Genomic DNA, 19,109 nt, shown 5'->3' with positions numbered 1-19,109 from the left:
CTATTATTCTACAATGTAGAAAATATTAAAAATAAAGAAAAACCCTGGATAGGTAGTGTAATTCAACTGAAAACATTTGAGCATAACACAGTATTACTTCTGTGCTGATAAAATGCCATTTACAGTACTCTAACTAAACATGATTTTATCCTGTTGTGTGATTCTGCCTCATCTGCAATGTTTTAGGTGGTGAATTGTTGATTATTTTTTTCACAATATTCAAATAATACAGGGGTTAGGAAAGCAAACACTTGGCCTGGGGTTGTCCAGTGGTCTTGTGCTGTGGTGGAATGTCTCCCCATTATGCTTGCAACAATCTAATGTTTTTAACAAGGCCTTTTGCCTTTTGCCTGTAAATAAGAATTTGTTCTTAACTTATTTGCCTAATTAAATAAAAGTTAAAAAATAAATAAATTGTGAACACTTCTGGTTGAAGAGTTTTGGAAAGCAGCCATTTCTTTCCCCACTCTCCCATATATCAATTTGTCCCCCCAGTCCCCTCTTGCCATTAACACCTCAAAATCCACCAAACCTGTAGTCACGTCCCTAATTCCACCTCCCTTTCACCCCCCAACCACCCCTTCCATCCATTTCATGCACTTCCTGAGTTCATCAGGCTAGCACTGGAGTAATATGATCACATTTTTGGGATTGTAATCAAGATTCTGACTCAACTCAACTATGCTCTCACAGTTCAAGGACAACGAAGAGAAACCTAAACCTGTCAAGCAGGTGATGTGGCATGTGGATAGCGAAAGGGATAGGGGAGATACCTAGTCAGTTATACAACTCAATGCATTCAACTGAAATGTGTCTTCCGCATTTAACCCAACCCCTCTGAATCAGAGTACAGTGGCAAATTGGCAAGAGACACACCAAAACCTTCTTGCCCTTCCATGAGAAGTCAATTTAGAGAGTCGGAGAGGTAAGATTATAATTGTACTTTTCACATTTTATATTGAAAAGATGTAAATGATTTGATTGAGTTCATTTTTAAGTATGACCTTTCACAGGGTTCAGGTATAAATAGAAATGTAGTATTTGTTAAAGGTTTAACAATGTGAATACAGAAGAGTAAATGAAGGACTCTTAGACAACATATGGTGCTTGTGACACTGTGTCACAATTATTATAATAAGTAATCTTTCTCATCTCTTATTTGAACATATGTAGTATACAGATCCAGGAGTGCATGCTATGTGCGTCATTTTGAGCATGAATTTCAGATTAAATTGCATTTAATGCAATTGGATCAGTATGTACAGAAAAGTTAGGTTAATATATTCACTGAAATGCAGCAGAGACGTGACCAACCATTTGGTCAGTCATATGTTTCCTTCTTCATCAGACGCAACAATTTTCTTCTAAGCATTCCAATCAGGTTAATGAATATTAATAAGTAACATAATCAAGAAAACAGCCCACAAATACCTCAGCTGTCACCATAACTTGTGCGTATTTAGTTGTGTTTAATTGTATCCTTTTTGGCAACCATGCTATCTCACAATCTGCACACCATATGGTATTCCTTTGGGGGAAAAAATCTCAAATGTGTAATATTGACAGTATGATGTTTTGTTTTGTATATCTTATGCTATATTCATACAGATATGGCCTCACCAAAGACAGTTTGGTACTTTAGTGTCCTCTTGGTATTTTGCTGTAGTCTGGAAAAACAAGATTGCTTGGAAACTCCAAATGTAACATCAGAGGTAAGATGCCAGTCAATAAACTTCAAAAACTTTAAAAAATTGTTCACAAGGCGATATTTAGCATGTCAGAGAAATACCCGTGTGGTTCAGTTGGTAGAGCATGGCGCTTGCAACGCCAGGGTTGTGGGTTCATTCCCCACGGGGGGACCAGGATGAATATGTATGAACTTTCCAATTTGTAAGTCGCTCTGGATAAGAGCGTCTGCTAAATGACTTAAATGTAAATGTAAATACAATATTGTTTGAGCTACACATCTTTAGGTGTATCACTATTAATATAATATGTTTCAAAACAGATTTGTTTGTTGGTTCCATTTGTGCAACTACAGCATGTATACTTAGTAATTACACAAACAGCACAGGTGTGTAACTGTATCCACATTGTAATAACACTGCACATCCCTGTGTATCTGTCACGTTCGTCGAAAAGAGTAGATCAAAGCGCAGCGTGATCTTGGTTCCACATCTTTATTACTATGTGAAAACTCACCAAACAAAACAAAGAAGCACAAACGAAACGTGAAGCTACTGGTGTGCACACAGGCAACTATCTGTAGACAAGATCCCACAAATCACAAATGAGGAAATGGCTACCTAAATATGATCCCCAATCAGAGACAATGATAAACAGCTGCCTCTGATTGGGAACCATATCAGGCCACCATAGAAATACAATTCACCTAGATGACCCACCCTAGTCACTATCACGCCCCAACCAACATAGAGAATAAACAGCTCCCTATGGTCAGGGCGTGACAGTACCCCCCCAAAGGTGCGGACTCCGACCGCAAAACCTGACTCAATAGGGGAGGGTCCGGGTGGGCATCTACCGTCTGGGGCGGCTCCGGTGCGGGGCGAAGTACCCACTCCACTAGCAGATACGCCATCGCCCATCCTTGTCGCCGGAAGCTCCGGACCGTGGATCCTCGCCGGAGGCTCTGGACTGAGAACCCCTGCTGAAGGCTCTGGACCACCGATCATCGCTGGAGGCTCTAGACCGCCGACCGTCGCTTGAGGCTCCGGACCGCTGACCGTCTCAGGAGGTTCCGGACCGCAGACCGTCTTAGGAGGTTCCGGACCGTAGACCGTCTCAGGAGGTTCCGGACCGCAGACCGTCTCAGGAGGTTCCGGACTGGTGGTGGGATCCTCGGTCACGTTCGTCGAAAGGAGTAGACCGAAGCGCATCGTTATCTTGGTTCCACATCTTTGTTACTATGTGAAAACTCACCAAACAAAACAAAGAAGCACAAACGAAACGTGACGCTACTGGTGTGCACACAGGCAACTATCTGTAGACAAGATCCCACAAATCACAAATGAGGAAACGGCTACATAAATATGATCCCCAATCAAAGACAACGATTAACAGCTGCCTCTGATTGGGAACCATATCAGGCCACCATAGAAATACAATTCACCTAGATGACCCACCCTAGTCACTATCACGCCCCAACCAACGTAGAAAATAAACAGCTCCCTATGGTCAGGGCGTGACAGTATCTACCATGCCAATATATAAGGGGACTTTTTTGAGTGTTAAAACACCTACTTCATTTGACGCAATGATACAAATCAATGTTTTTCTGATTAAATCTATCTTTTCCAGGAATCACCCACTGATGGATCACAAGTTCCTTCTAGAGAAAAGCGAGAGGGTGAGTCAGCTGTTTTGTTTCGTTTTCACTTGTTCTGCTCAAACCTACGTTTCCGCCCCCAATGTGCTTGAAGGCACACTAGAAAATTGAAAAAAAGATCATATTGTTTATGTTCACACAAATCCAAAACAAATATAACAATTTACTTAGCAACAAACGTCGTTATTTATCTCACTGCTCTTTGCCATTGGATATTTGCTGTGTGTAGGATATTTGCTGTGTGCATGTTTTTATGTATATACATTTATTTTTATGGTCCACCAGAATTGTCCTTCGGGGACCATAAAGATCTCTTGAATGTAATTGTTTCCACAGTGACAGCAACATTCTATGAGAAAGTTGGTGAAGTTCAGGTGGACGTCTATGATATTCCACTTGAAATCTTACAATACCTAAAGTCCCGTGTGAAAGATTTAACCTACCCCATCCTGATCTCCAGTGTGTTAAATGTAACAGACATAAACATTACTACTGGTAAGAGTTTTTAATTGTTAATTGTCATTGTATTAAAAGTTCAAAACCTACAGGGCTCATGTGTTCGTAAATGGTGTATTTAAAAAACTAACTTGGACGTTGTTGGTATCAGAAGAAAACGTTGTATCTCCATGTTGAGGATGTTCAATCCACTTCCCCTCCATTCACAGAATGCTCCTCAGACTTCGGTGGAGTCAGGTGCAGATGTGAGGACCAGTATAGTTGGTCATGTGACCAGTGTTCCTCCAATGGGTCCTGTGATGAGATCGTTGATGGGAAAATATGTGGATGTCTCAATGACTATCCTTCTGATGGAAAGTTCTGTCAGCCAATCACAAGTAACTATTTGATTCTCACTTCCACTTGGTGTTTGACATTGTACCTGTTGTTGTAGTTGTATTTAGTTGTTTTTGGCAACGTCTCCCAGCTGCATAGTTCTTCTTGTTGACACGTCTTTTACCTAATCCCAACAGATCTTACTGCTTGTCCAAGTCCAACTACTACAGCAGGTATTCCAAGAAGTTACTCAAGCAATAGATTACATTTACTGAAAATAATAGACATGCTTGTCATGATTTATTTTATTTTAATTTTCCATAGAGCCATCAACCATTTCTGGCAGAATTATTGAAATTGAGTTGGACATGACAGATATTTCAGTTACATTGATAGATGTACTTAGGGCCAGTGTGAGTGGCCTGACCTACCCTGTCCTGATCTCCAATGTGTTAAATGTAACGGACGTGAACTTCACTACTGGTAAGAGATGTCTGTTGCTGATGCTCATTTGAGTTTTAATTCCTTGTGCATTGTAAAATATATTCAAGAACTGGTTCAGATATTTTCAAATAGTTGGTCTCACAGATGATGATGATGTTCATTCCACTCTCCTTTCATTCACAGCATGCTACCCAAACAACACATGCAGATGTGAGGATCAGTATGGTTGGTCATGTGACCAGTGTCTCTCTTATGGGTCCTGTGACAACATCACTGATGACTCCTGTGGATGTATCAAAGCCATTCCTCCTTATGGACCGTTTTGTCAGCCAATCACAAGTAACTGTTTCCTTACCACCTCCACTGTGCTAGTTTAAGTATTCGCTCAGCAACATTTAAACTCTAAGCTTACCCCTATCTCCTTTACCACATAGATCTGACGGCCTGTACAACACCATCTCCAACACCAGGTATGAGACAGTTATTAATGACTATTTAATTAACAACAGTGTTATTGTACTAATTAGAATAAGAACAACTTGCCATGGTGTTATTCATAGTTGTATATTTACTTGAGACCTACAGCTGTAAGACAAAAAGCTGTAAAACAGGTTAGAGAACCAGCCATCATCATAATCATCTCACATTTCTCTGCAACCACACCTTTACCAGCAGAAGAGGAATCAAGTACTGGTTTTACACAATAATCTATGTATTTCAAATACATGTAACAGTGTCGAAAATCCGCTGGCCTGTTCAGATGTGATTTTGTTTTGGTTATCTTCTCAGATTATTACAAGAGGGACAAATTATAGCTAGTGTATAGAAAGTAACTTAAATCTTCAAAAATAGATTTTCTGTTGGTATATTATAGATATTTAAAAATCCATAACAAATAACTTAAGCACTCCAACTCCTGCCGTAACAAGTAAGTTCCTTATGCCATGTAGGGTTGGGGAAATTCATGTATACTGAGAGAGAGAGAGAGAGAGAGAGAGACTTGGAAAATGATTCTAACAATCAATCTTTATTTAACATTGATGAATTATTGCAATAATGAAACTGTAGACCCCACACTCTTGAGTGTGTTGCAGAGAGCTTAACCTTTACAGAAACTGCTGGTTCTTATATAGCTCACACTAAAAATGCTTAGTCATGGCTGGTTCCTCCCCTCCCATGCAGATCGGGGGCATGGTAAGCCACCTTGGGTTTATCTTGTGGTTTTCTGCACCTGGTGTTGTTTTAACCCCTAACCCGGATTAGTTTCACAGATGCCAGGCTGATAAAGAACAATGAGGGTTTTGTTCTACTGCTCCAGGCTATCTCTATCTCGGTTACACCCACCACATCTTGTCTATGGAATGCGAGTCTGAGGATGTTGGTGAATGGAAAAATGCAGAGTCAGGCGCAGGACACAGATATGAGTAATAGTCCAAAATTGACTCAAAATATAAGTAAAGTTCCAACAAGGAACAAACACAATAAACCAGAACACTAACAAAACAAACCCACATGACAAACAATAACGCACAAAACAGAGAGGGAAGTCGGAGGGTTAAATAAGGAACATAATTAATGAAATGGAAACCAGGTGTGTATGGTAAAGACAAAACAAAACGAAAATGAAACATGGATCGGTGGTGACTAGAAAGCCGGTGACGTCGACCCCCGAACGTCGCCCGAACAAGGAGAGGGACCAACTTCGGCCGAAGTCGTGACAGCGAGCTGTAGATCAATTGTCAGCTCAAGCTATCTCTATTGATCATACGCCCAGATTAGCTGCAGGGAGCTAGAGTGGAGACCATATACACCCAGCACTAGTAGAACAAAAATGTCTTACTATTTGTTAAGTATTAATATCAAACAAATAAGGTAAATACGTCATTTTTCTCTCACAGTAGTTACTGTACATAACTACTCTTTTAATCAACATGCAATCATTCAGTGATACACAGCAATGTCAGTAAAGTAAATACTTTCAGGCATTAGTGCCAACAACAAAACAATCCACAAAACAGTCCACAGAGCAAGTTCAACAACTCCAAAAACTCCCTCCAGTACAACATCAAAGAAACAAATCAATCATATAATTTCATTGGACCTAAGGTATTTCCTTGTTATATTATTGAGTGAAGTCGGGCATCACCAATATTTCAGTTACACCAATGAGTTAAATATCATGTTTTTCTGTTCCACTGTACCTCTGTGCCAACAGCAAAAAATTCCACAGAAAGATCAACAACTACAATGACACCCTTCAGTACTACATCAAGTATACAAATCTATAATTTCATTTAATTTTACATATTTCTTCGTTACATGTTTGAAAGAACTTTGACATAACCAATATTCCAGTTACACCAATGAGTTAAATATCATGTTTTTCTGTTTCACTGTACCTCTGTGCCAACAGCAAAAAATTCCACAGAAAGATCAACAACTACAATGACACCCTTCAGTACTACATCAAGTATACAAATCTATAATTTCATTTAATTTGACATATTTCTTCGTTACATGTTTGAAAGAACTTTGACATAACCAATATTTCAGTTACACCAATGAGTTAAATATAATGTTTTTCTGTTCCACTGTGCCCTAGTACCAACAACAAAAGAGTCAACAGCAAGTACAGCAACTCCAACGACGCCCTCCGGTACGAGACCTCAGTTATGCAAATGTTTAATTAGAATTTCAACTTTCGCATTCTTATATTTTGTTATGTTTTTGTTTTAGAAAACACACTGAACCTACAATTTACTATGGCTATCACATTTGAGTCTAACTTCAATGATGAAAATAATGCAATGTTCAAAGATATTGATCAAAATGTGAGTATACTATATTCCCTCATCCTTATCACAATGTCCATGTGCTGTAATGTAAAGTGTCAACCTGGACTCAGGGGTAGATGTAACAGAGTAAACGCAAGAGTAAACGCACTCCATTTAGTGTGATACATTTTGTATGGTATGTATTCATTTGTGGATGTCTATTATTCATTTCACATGATATATGACAAATTACAATTCATATGATATGTTACAAATTCCAATTTGTTGTGGCTAATATTAGCTAGGTGGCTAGCTGGCAAATTTTTGCGATTTTTTTTTGCGAAGCTAGGGGTTAATGTTAGGGTTAAGGTTAAGGTTATGGGGAAGGGTTATATAACATGCTAAGTAGTTGCAAAGTAGCTAAAAAAGTATTAAGATGTTGCACAGTTGCTAATTAGCTAAAATGCAAAAGTTGTCAATGATGTGAATCGAATATGCCCCAACCAACCTCCCGCCTTTAAAGGAATTAGTGGTTTTAGGTGGATATTTCATTTATGTTAGAGGGGTTGGGTTAAATGTGGGAGACATATTTCAGTTCAATGAATTCAGTTCAAATCAAATCAAATTTTATTTGTCACATACACATGGTTAGCAGATGTTAATGCGAGTGTAGCGAAATGCTTGTGCTTCCAGTTCCGACAATGCAGTAATAACCAACAAGTAATCTAACCTAACAATTCCACAACTACTACCTTATACACACAAGTATAAAGAGATAAAGAATATGTACATAAAGATATATGAATGAGTGATGGTACAGAACGACATAGGCAAGATGCAGTAGATGGTATAGAGTACAGTATATACATATGAGATGAGTAATGTAGGGTATATAAACATAAAGTGGCATAGTTTAAAGTGGCTAGTGATACAGTTGTATAGCTGACTAGGTATTCCCCTTTCCCTTTTCCTTTTCCTTTAAAAATGTATCAATTGACCAATTCGGCACATTTGGGCAAACTTCTGGCAGACTTGAAACAAAATATTGTGCAGTAATGTAATTCTTCACTGGATCTGTCTGAAACTTTGCACACACACTGCTGCCATCTGGTGGCCAACATCGAACAAATATTTTCTCTTATTTCAAAGATGATGGAACAAAACGCATGTTTTTTTTGTTTGTATTATCTTTTATCAGATCTGTGTTATATTCTCATACATTAATTTCACATTTCCACAAAATTCAAAGTGTTTCCTTTTAAATGGTATCAATAATATGCATATCCTTGCTTCTGGTCCTGAGCTACAGGCAGATAGATTTGGGTATGTCATTTTAGGAGAAAATGTAAAGAAAGTGTACGATCCTGAAGAGTGTTAACGTCTCTCAGCTACGAATCCATTTTACGGGATCACTTTCCTAAACAACCGCTAGAATTGCAGGGCGCCAAATGCAAAAATATTACAAAAAATATTTATGATCATGCAATCACAAGTGAAATATACCAAAACACAGCTTAGCTTGTTGTTAATCCACCTATCATGTCAGATTTTGAAAATATATTTCACAGCAAAAGAAATCCAAGCTTTTGTGAGTGTAGCTTTCAATGCTACAACAGCTAGCCCCAAATTAGCATGGTCACGAAAGTCAAAAAAAGCAATAAAATGAATCGCTTACCTTAGATAATCTTCGGATGTTTGCACTCACGAGACTCCCAGTTACACAATAAATGTTATTTTTGTTCGATAAATATTACTTTTATAACAAAAAAACGCCATTTGGGTTGCGCGTTATGCTGAGAAAACTACAGTCTCGTTCCGGTCCTGAAAGGAAGATGAAAATTTCCAAACGTATCAGATTAAAAAATATTACAAAAAATATTTATAATCATGCCATCACAAGTGAAATATACCAAAACACAGCTTAGCTTGTTGTTAATCCACATATCGTGTCAGATTTTGAAAATATACTTTACAGCGAAAGAAATCCAAGCTTTTGTGAGTGTAGCTTTCAATGCTACAACAGTTAGCCTTATATTAGCTTGGTTAACTTGGTCACGAAAGTCAGAAAAGCAATGAAATTAATCGCTTACCTTTGATAATCTTCGGATGTTTCCACTCACGAGACTCCCAGTTACACAACAAATGTTATTTTTGTTCGATAAATATTACTTGTATCACAAAAAAACGCGATTTGGGTTGCGCATTATGTTGAGAAAACCAAAGCCGTGTTCCGTTCGACAAATTCCAAAAAGTATCCGTAATGGTCGTAGAAACATGTCAAATGTCTTTTATAATCAACCCTCAGGTTGTTTTTAACAAACATAATCGATAATATTTCACCCGGACCATAACCTATTCATTAAGAGACAAAAGGAAAATGGTGAGCCCCTCTGTCGCGCGCAGGAAATATTCAGAGGACACTTGACTACTTTTGAAAAATTTTGCTCATTTTTCAAAATAAAAGCCTGAAACTATGTCTAAAGCCTGGTCACAGCCTGAGGAAGCCATTGGAAAAGGGATCTGGTTGATACCCCTTTAAATGGAGGTTAGACGGGCCTGGAAACACAGTTTATTTTAATTTTAAATATCACTTCCGGGTTACATTTTCTCAGGGTTTCGCTTGCAGAACAAGTATTGTTATACTCACAGACAATATTTTGACAATTTTGGAAACTTTGCAGTGTTTTCTATCCTAATCTGTAAATTATATGCATATTCTACGATCTGGGCCAGAGAAAATGTCCGTTTACGTTGGGCACGTTATTTAAAATAAAATAAAAATTCTGACCCCTAGCGCTAAGAAGTTAAATAAATTGACAGTGTTAAATAACACTAATATATGAGAACAATATATTTGTGAACAAGTGATTCATTTTGGCGTTATAATAAGGTTGGTAGCAACATGGAAAATTATTGTAGAAATCCGTTGCAGCTCAAGTCGACTACAAAATCCACAATGCAATGCACTCTCTGTGGGCTGGCTGGCTAGCTAGCTAGCAAACGTAGGTACACACAATAATACCGAAGACAATATCAGCATGTAACATAGCTAGTTAGCTGTAAAATCGCCTAAACAAACTGCACTGTCAGTTTAGGAGTCTACAATCTCAACATGTTTAACCTGCAGATATACTTTTGAAGCGATGGGAAATGTTGCCCATGCTACGTCAATGGGCCACACGTTCAATGGGCCCACGAATCGTGACATGACGTACTTTCTAGGAAAATGGGCACTTTTCTCAACATATACACTGACTTTGAGAAGGGATTGCATGATGATTAGCTTAGCAACCGTGTGGCGCAGCATGACAACGTGAATGTGATATCTTTGGCAACAGCACCATGCAATGCACCCTGGACTAAAGAGGCAGACAAATAGGGAAAATGTGCTAGAACATCTGTTAAATAACACATTTCTCGAGGTAGGAATATCGCAAAAATATAATCAATGGTTCATTCGAGAGAAGACATCCTCTCGAATTATTCCATTAGCCATTATTGAAATCTGACATGTGTTATAGACTTTTTTGCAATCTGAAAGTCATATTCCTATTAACTTCCAGGGTAGTGAGAGCAATTTTATCATGGTGCTACGTCATACCGGACATATTTCTGCCTGCTTGAATGCCAATAACTCAGATACACATGAAAACATGAAACAACCCAGGAAAATCTAAAGAACAGTCAGAGATGCACAAAAACCATATAGCATTCAAAATGGGTTAACCTTAACTTTAAGCTGGGTGTAGACTACACACAATTTTGGACCCGATTTAACTGTCCCAGACAACCCACTGGGCACACACAAGTTGAATAAATGTTGTTTCCATTTCATTTCAGTGAAATTACGTTTAACCAACATGGAATAGATGTTGAATTGACGTCTGTGCCCAGTGGAAAGTCTTTGAGATCGGAGACAAAATCCCCACGTCGTTGCCTACTCGGGGCACGCGGCTGTCACCTACGCTCGTTTAATGTGAGCCGGTCAGAGACTCAATCTGAGGACTACTGATCCCATCTTTGAGCTGTCCCAGACATCCCAATATTTTCAAACATTTGATTTTATCAGCACAAAATCTGCAACGCTCTTGTAGTGTGAGATGTGCAACGACAAGTTTTAAGAACAGTGATCAGCAGTATCCAATGAGAGCTCGCCAGAGAAGAAACCAAAGATGATGACGTTGTATTGCATCACTTTGAATGTGTAGACTGTCGAGCAAGAGCGATGACTACTACTAGTATGCATTCGTAAATTGCCTTTACCAAAGCCAATGTGTCAAATCGTTACAGCTCTGAAGTTCACAAACAATGTTATTCAATTCAAAATGGATTGGCTAAATATTTTAACTCTGTATGGCAAACATGAATGTCTGACTGAAAATGGTAATGAGGCTGCTTTGAGCCACAGCTCATTCTAGCAACGTTAACAATCTAATCACATCATCACATCATTGTTTTGGCAAGACAGTGTGATATAGAGAATCCTCACAACCAAGTGAAGAATCTTGTAGTGTATGACCCCCCATCTGTGCCACATTGTTTAGTGTGCGCAACACTAACTTGTCAAGACACAAAACTACAGGAAAGACTGTCGTTTAATGTGAGATGCTCAGAGATGTTAGGAGTTTGAAAGTCATGTCGTGTACGCCCGGCATTATGTAACCATACCAAACGTAACATATCATTCTATTTTGAGTGTCACGTATTTACATGTACTACATAAGTGGGATCTTATTTTGATCACCCTGTAGCAGGAGAACTTGTAGTATATTTGTGGTTTGAAAGGCTTCTGATGTTTTTACTTTCCACGTTTCTGGTTTACTTCAGAGAGCTTTCATTTCATGTCCTTTCAAGTCTTTATTTTAACTCACTCTTGATCAATAATAATTCACTGTCTCACACAGATCAAAGTCATATATAAGAGAAACATGCAAGGATTCATATCAGCAAAGTTAAACAGTTTTAAGTAAGTTTTGTCCCGGTGTTATTACCTCTATTCAAAATCTTTTACATTTTATGTTATTTCAAGCCTTCATTTCATGTGCTAGTAATTTGAATATTCAAATACCAAATGTCACCTTTAATTTAGCCAATATCTCAACTTTCAGTATAATGTATAATTTCAATCCCTAGTGATTTTGAGGGATATATGGGCCCTATAATACTTGTTGCACAAATGTAACGAATTGAAGGTTGCTAAGCAAAGCTGAAATACTAACAATTTAAATTGTGGCACACAATGTCCAATATAATAAATACATTTTCAGTATACACCCCAGAGACAAGAGTATCCCTTCGAAATGAAAAGTACTTTGGGTTGATGTTATACAGTGTATGTATGGGCTACTTTTGCTAATGTACACATGCATGACATTAATTTGTGGATAGGTTTTCTGATATTTCTTTCTCACATGAATAGGAGTGGAAGTGTTATTGCAGATTTTACTGTTATGACAACAATTGTCAATAATGGGGAAATTGCAAAAGCAAAACAGGATATTGTCTCAGCACTTGGAGAAAAATACAAAATAGGTAAGTACTTGATTAGGTTAGTATTTGGTGGATAAAAGTTAGTTATTACTTGTCCTGAAATACATTCAAAAAGTATTTAGATCAGTTTAAATTGTGGCAGCAGTACATGTCAGTTGATTTTAGATTAATGGTTCACTTTCTTGCATTTCTGCTGTGCATCAAAATATTGTCACAAGAATTTCGCTTAAATTCGCCTTCATGTAATCACATAATTCATGAAATGTAATCTACAGTTGTAATATCTATAAAATTATAATTCTAAATATTTTATAAAATATTGTATATTTATATATTTAAGGTATATGTGAAGTAATGTTTTCACGTCATGATTTCACAAATCCTATTCCATTTCTCTCAGGCTTTCTCTGCGTGAATGATCCGATCTTTGGCAATGGACAACTTAATGAGAAAGTTGTAGTATACTGCAAATCGGATGAAGTGGGTCAAAAGACTGCCATTTGTCAAAAAAATGGCTCGTTTTCAGATCGGGTGGACAACTGTGTCTTAAAAGAAATTGAAAACCTGTTTTCTTTATCTCAAGTAATATGTTAACATATTAACAATTTTCACTGGATATAAAATATACTCTATATAAAAATGGTTTAGTAATGATGGTATTTCTTTGTTACAGTTCTGTGTATAGCATCAATCCTGAAATTCATTTGTATTTTTTCTTTCCTTCATCACTTTAAATCCACACATCAGGCTTTAGTGGGGACTGATCTTCCAGTCTTTTTGGAAAGACTCCGCAACAGCACTTTTAACCTCCTAGGTAGAATAGTTGCATCACCTGCAACTATTTCTACTATTGTTAATATTCTAACAAATGTTGCAAATGTGTCCCGAAGTACCCCAATAAACAAACCATTGATGAAGGTATGTTGACATCAACAGTATCACTTTATATCATTAAAAAAAAATCTATTTAAAGATATTATAATGCTAATTTATTAAAAGTTGAATTATAGAACATACAGCATCGTTTTTATTAGGATTTCAATAATCCTGTACTAATTCTGATTTCTATCTTGATTTCTAGAATTTCCTGGACACGGCAAGTGTACTTACTTCCAATGAAGCAAAAACCTCCTGGGGTGATCTAAACAAAAACCTCATGAAAAATGAAAGCTCAGCCTTTCTGGGAACCATTGAAACAATTTCCAATTTCCTTACCGATGACTTTTTTGACATAGAAACGCAAGGCATTAATTTAAACAAAACCACAGTCAACAACTCAGTCAACAACTTATTCAATTTAAACTCGTCTGTCCTGATAGACATACCAGCATCTGAAGCTTCCTTCAATTCAATCACCATAATAACATTTGACTCCTTGTATAATGTTTTACCTGCCAGAAACAGCAGCAGTCGGAACAACAGTGTCAACACCATCAACGGAAAAGTGGTTCTGGTGAAGGTGAATGGCACAATCAAGAATGTGACTTTCCGTTTTGACGTACTGAACAAGACACTGGCCAATCCTCAGTGTGTTTTCTGGAACTTCAACCTTTTTGACGGCCTTGGAGGATGGGATGATAAAGGATGTAAACTGCAGTCTGATAAGAATGGCACTGTCACCTGTCACTGTAATCATCTCACCTCCTTCTCCATTTTGATGTCGCCTTTCATTCCACCTGTGTTAAGAGTCGCTTTGGATTTTATCACTTACATTGGAGTTGGCATATCAATGGGTTGCTTGGTTGTGTGTCTCATCATTGAGATGTTGGTATGGAAGGCTGTGACTGGAAACAACACATCTTACATGCGTCATGTCTCTGTAGTGAACATCGCCTTTTCCCTTCTGATTGCTGACATTTGGTTCATTATTGGTGCAGCAATTTCCGACAATGAAAAAAAAGATCTACCTGCGTGTTCCACAGCAACATTTTTCATCCACTTTTTCTACCTGGCTCTGTTTTTCTGGATGTTGGTCTCAGGCCTTTTGCTGCTCTACCGGACTGTCATGGTTTTCTCTCACATGTCTAAACCAGCAATGTTGGCCATCAGTTTTTCTTTGGGCTATGGAGCTCCCCTCATCATTGCTGTCATAACTATCGCAGTGACAGCCCCAGGGAAACAATACATTAGAGGGAATGATGGGGTTTGCTGGCTCAACTGGACAGAGTCAATGGCCCTTCTGGCTTTTGTGATCCCTGCCCTGACCATAGTGGTCATCAACCTTTTGATCTTGATTGTGGTTCTGTTCAAAATGCTGAGGAGAGGTGTGGGGGATGTTACCCAGCCAGATGAGAGAAATGCTTTGGTGGTCATCGCCAGGTGTCTGGCCATTCTGACTCCCTTCTTTGGTACTACCTGGGGACTAGGAGTAGGAACCATGACTACACCAAACAATCTAGGAATCCATATTGTGTTTGCGATCTTCAATTCCTTACAGGTATTTAACTCAGTTAAATAACACTAGTGATTAACTGTTCCTCAGTGAAATACAATTGACTTGAAATATATATATATATATATTTAAATGCATTAAATTCCCAATGGCATGTTATACTAAGTTAAGATTTGGATAAATGTTTACAATTAAATATACTGGACTTTGGTATAGTAATTCCATCCTTCACCATGTTATCATTCAAAGGGTTTGTTCATCTTGGTATTTGGAACACTTTTGGACAAAAAGGTATGTTCCTGACACACTTACTGATACCTCTCATAGTATGTATTGTAATGTGCTGTGTTCTGACAATTCATATATTTGATGAACTCCTTGTCTGTGCTTTCAGATCCGGGAAGCTCTGACAGGAAGGTCACACGTGTCCTCCAACCGCACAAGGGTAAGGGCTTTATTCAAACCACACGGCTGCATAAGATAGTATGATCATGTTTATAATTAAATATGTTATAAATCTAAATTATTTGTTGCTGGCCACAACAGGTTTGTTACACTATTGTCTATGCTTACTCATATGACCATTTTATTGTATTTATCACTGTGTAGAACATGTCAGGAAGTTTACTACCTTTAAGCTAGTATTGAATGTTTTATATTATATTCTCGTTTCAGACCACAAGTGCTGCAACATCATCGTCAAGTGGTTTGGGATTTTTCCGGATACGGAGGAGAAGTAAGTCTATAGTATAAAGCAATACTCTAAGGCAATTGGGCACAACTTCACATTAAGTTGCCCTTATACTACAGTATGTAGTGCCATTGTTTGACCTATTGTTCCTACTGTTCCAGATGTTTTCAACGTTTCAGCAGCTCCAACATCCAGCACTACTGGTGCATCGGAGACTTTCATCAACACTTAACTCAATGCAACAAATGTGATTATTATGAAATAACCTGACAATCAAAAGGTGTTGACACACATCATCAGTTGACGCACTAGGTTACAGTAGCTAACACCTTGAATGTGACCTTGAAGTGACTGCCACTAAGATCTGACCCCAGCTCACAGTGACATCATTAGGGGTTATGTCTAACACAAAGCGATTCATTCTGAACTATATGGTATTTGAACTTTTTAATCGGGATTGTTGAGTATTATATTGAAAAACATGATTATTGTTTGTTTGGGTGTGGGGGTATTTAAATAAGAGTATTACTGTGTAAATGGATTAATCAGCTAACATGAAGAATGGAGATTGTTTCTGAAATAACACATTACATTCTCTCTTTGAATAATTCACTGTTCATTTTGTCACAATTTATTTTAAGTTTAATTTACATGTAAAAGGTCATATATTGTGGAGTCTAAGACCAGTGGTGTAAAGTACTTAAGAACAAATACTTTACGGTACTACTTAAGTCGTTTTTTGAGGTAACTGTACTTTACTTTACTATTTATATTTTTGACATATTGAACTTTTACTTCACTACATTCCTAAAGAAAATAATGTACTTATTACTCTATACATTTTCCCTGACACCCAAAAGTTCTCGTTACACGTTGAATGCTTAGCAGGACAGGAAAATTGTTCAATTCACGCACTTATCAAGAGAACACATGGTCATCCCTACTGCCTCTGATCTGGCAGACTCATTGTTTGTAATTTATGTCTTAGTGTTGGAGTGTACCCCTGGCTGTCTTTACATTATTTTAAAATGCAGGAATTGCCGTAGAGCTCCGAGACAGAATTGTGTCGAGGCACAGATCTGTGGAAGGGTACCAAAAAGTTTCTGCAGCATTGAAGGTCCCAAAGAACACAGTGGCTCCATCATTCTTCAATGGAAGAAGTTTGGAACCACCAAGACTCTTCTTAGAGCTGGCCGTCCGGCCAAACTGAGCAATCGGGGGAGAAGAGCCTTGGTCAGGGAGGTGACCAAGAACCACATAGCCACTTAATCCGGAAGCCAGCCTCACCAATGTGCCGGAGGTAATACCGTACACCTGGCGACCATGTCTCTGGGCCCGCCACAAGAGTCTCTGGCGCACAATGGGGCAAGGACATCCCTACCAGCCAAACCCAGACAACGCTGGGCAACTTGTGTGCCGCTCCAAGACTCACCTGGTCGCAGCTGCGACAGTGCCTGAACTTGAACCCAGAAACTCTGGTGGCACAGCTAGCACTGTGATGGAGTGCATTAGACTACTGTGCCACAAGGGAGGCCATTTATTTTTGATTCTTAAGTATTTTTAAAACAAAATTCTTTCCGACTTTTAATCAAGTAGTATTTTACTCGATGACTTTCACTTTTTCTTCCGTCATTTTGGCGTCCCGAGTGTTCTTATTCACTGCATCTCAGTGCTAGAGGCGTCACTACAGACCCTAGTTCGATTCCAGGCTGTATCAGAACCGGCTGTGATTGGGAGTCCCATAGGGCAGGGCACAATTGGCACAGCATTGTCCCGGCTAGGGTTTGTAAATAAAAATTTGTTCTTAACTGACTTGCCTAGTTAAATAATGGTTAAAAAATCTATAAAATTATATTAAGGTATCTTTACTTTTTCTCAAGTATGACAATTGGGTACCTTTTCCACCATTGCACAAACTAAAGGTTTTTTTTTTTTTTTTTTGCAAAATAGTGTTTTTTAGACAAAACTGCAAACTTGTTCCAGAAAACACACTGAGGATTGGCCAGTGTCTTCAAACTTCAGGCCAGGGCATTCATGGAGTTGGTCTAATGAGAATATGTGGTAATCAGCCTACTCCTTGCTTCAGGACCGTATGGTACCATGTAGTGCCAGGACAACAACCTCTCCCTCAATGTGATCAAGACAAATGAGCTGACAGTGGACTACAGGAAAAGGAGGGCCAAGCAAGCCCTAATTCGCATCAACGGGGCTGTAGTGGAGCAGGTTGAGAGCTTCAAGTTCCTTGATGTCCACATCAACAAACTAACATGGTCCAAGCACACCAAGACAGTCATAAAGAGGGCAAGACAAAACCTAGCAAGACAAAACCATCAGGAGACTGAAAAGATTTGGCATGGGTCCTCAAATCCTCAAAAGGTTCTACAGCTGCACCATTGAGAGCATCCTGACTGGTTGCATCACTGCCTGGTATGGCAACTGCTCGGCCTCCGACCGCAAGTCACTACAGAGGGTAGTGCGTACGGCCCAGTACATCACTGGGGCCAAGCTTCCTGCCATCCAAGACCTCTATACTAGGCGGTGTCAGAGGACAGCCCTAAAAATTGTCAGACTCCAGCCACCCTAGTCATAGACTGTTCTCTCTGCTACCGCACAGCAAGCGGTACCGGAGCGCCAAGTCTAGGTCCAAGAGGCTTCTAAACAGCTTCACCCCCAAACCATAGGACTCCTGAACAGCTAATCAGATTTGCATTGCCCCCCCCCCCCCCTTCCCGCTTTTACGCTGCTGCTACTCTCTGTTTATTATCTATGCATAGTCACTTTAACTCTACCTACAGTGGCTTGCGAAAGTATTCACCCCACTTGGCATTTTTCTATTTTGTTACCTTACAACCTGGAATTAAAATGGATTTGTTGTGGACTTGTACCATTTGATTTACACAACATGCCTACCACTTTGAAGATGCTAAATATTTTTTATTGTGAAACAAACAAGAAATAACACAAAAACACAGAGAACTTGACCATGCATAACTATTCATCACCCCCCCCCCCCTCACAAAATCAATACTTTGTAGAGCTACCTTTTTGCAGCAAATAAAGCTGCAAGTCTCTTAGGGTATGTCTCTAGAAGCTTGGCATATCAAGCCACTGGGATCTGCTCCAGCTCCCTCAAGTTGGATGAGTTCCGCTGGTGTACAGCCATCTTTAAGTCATACACACAGATTCTCAAATGGATTGAGG

The 19,109-nt window shown here is 38.7% G+C and overlaps 1 protein-coding gene across 1 annotated transcript; it reads left to right on the top strand.

The window, feature by feature from the left end:
- Nucleotides 1-789: 789 nt before the first annotated feature.
- On the top strand, nt 790-17,720 carry LOC139582876 (adhesion G protein-coupled receptor F4-like). Its single transcript, XM_071413289.1, has 22 exons — nt 790-925; nt 1,609-1,712; nt 3,319-3,367; nt 3,683-3,841; nt 4,012-4,179; nt 4,315-4,350; nt 4,442-4,600; nt 4,745-4,900; nt 4,996-5,031; nt 6,777-6,833; nt 6,975-7,031; nt 7,164-7,217; nt 7,298-7,392; nt 12,240-12,301; nt 12,755-12,867; nt 13,226-13,407; nt 13,573-13,743; nt 13,907-15,262; nt 15,467-15,508; nt 15,612-15,662; nt 15,893-15,953; nt 16,070-17,720. The coding sequence occupies exons 2-22, from the start codon at nt 1,611-1,613 to the stop codon at nt 16,138-16,140; spliced, it is 3,237 nt and encodes a 1,078-aa protein (XP_071269390.1). The 5' UTR covers nt 790-925; nt 1,609-1,610; the 3' UTR covers nt 16,141-17,720.
- The last annotated feature ends 1,389 nt before the right edge of the window (nt 17,721-19,109 follow it).

Source organism: Salvelinus alpinus, chromosome 8 (assembly GCF_045679555.1).
Source record: "Salvelinus alpinus chromosome 8, SLU_Salpinus.1, whole genome shotgun sequence".
Lineage (NCBI taxonomy): Eukaryota > Metazoa > Chordata > Actinopteri > Salmoniformes > Salmonidae > Salvelinus > Salvelinus alpinus.
Note: the sequence above shows the minus strand (reverse complement) of the source record. Positions and strands in the feature narration are given on the sequence as shown.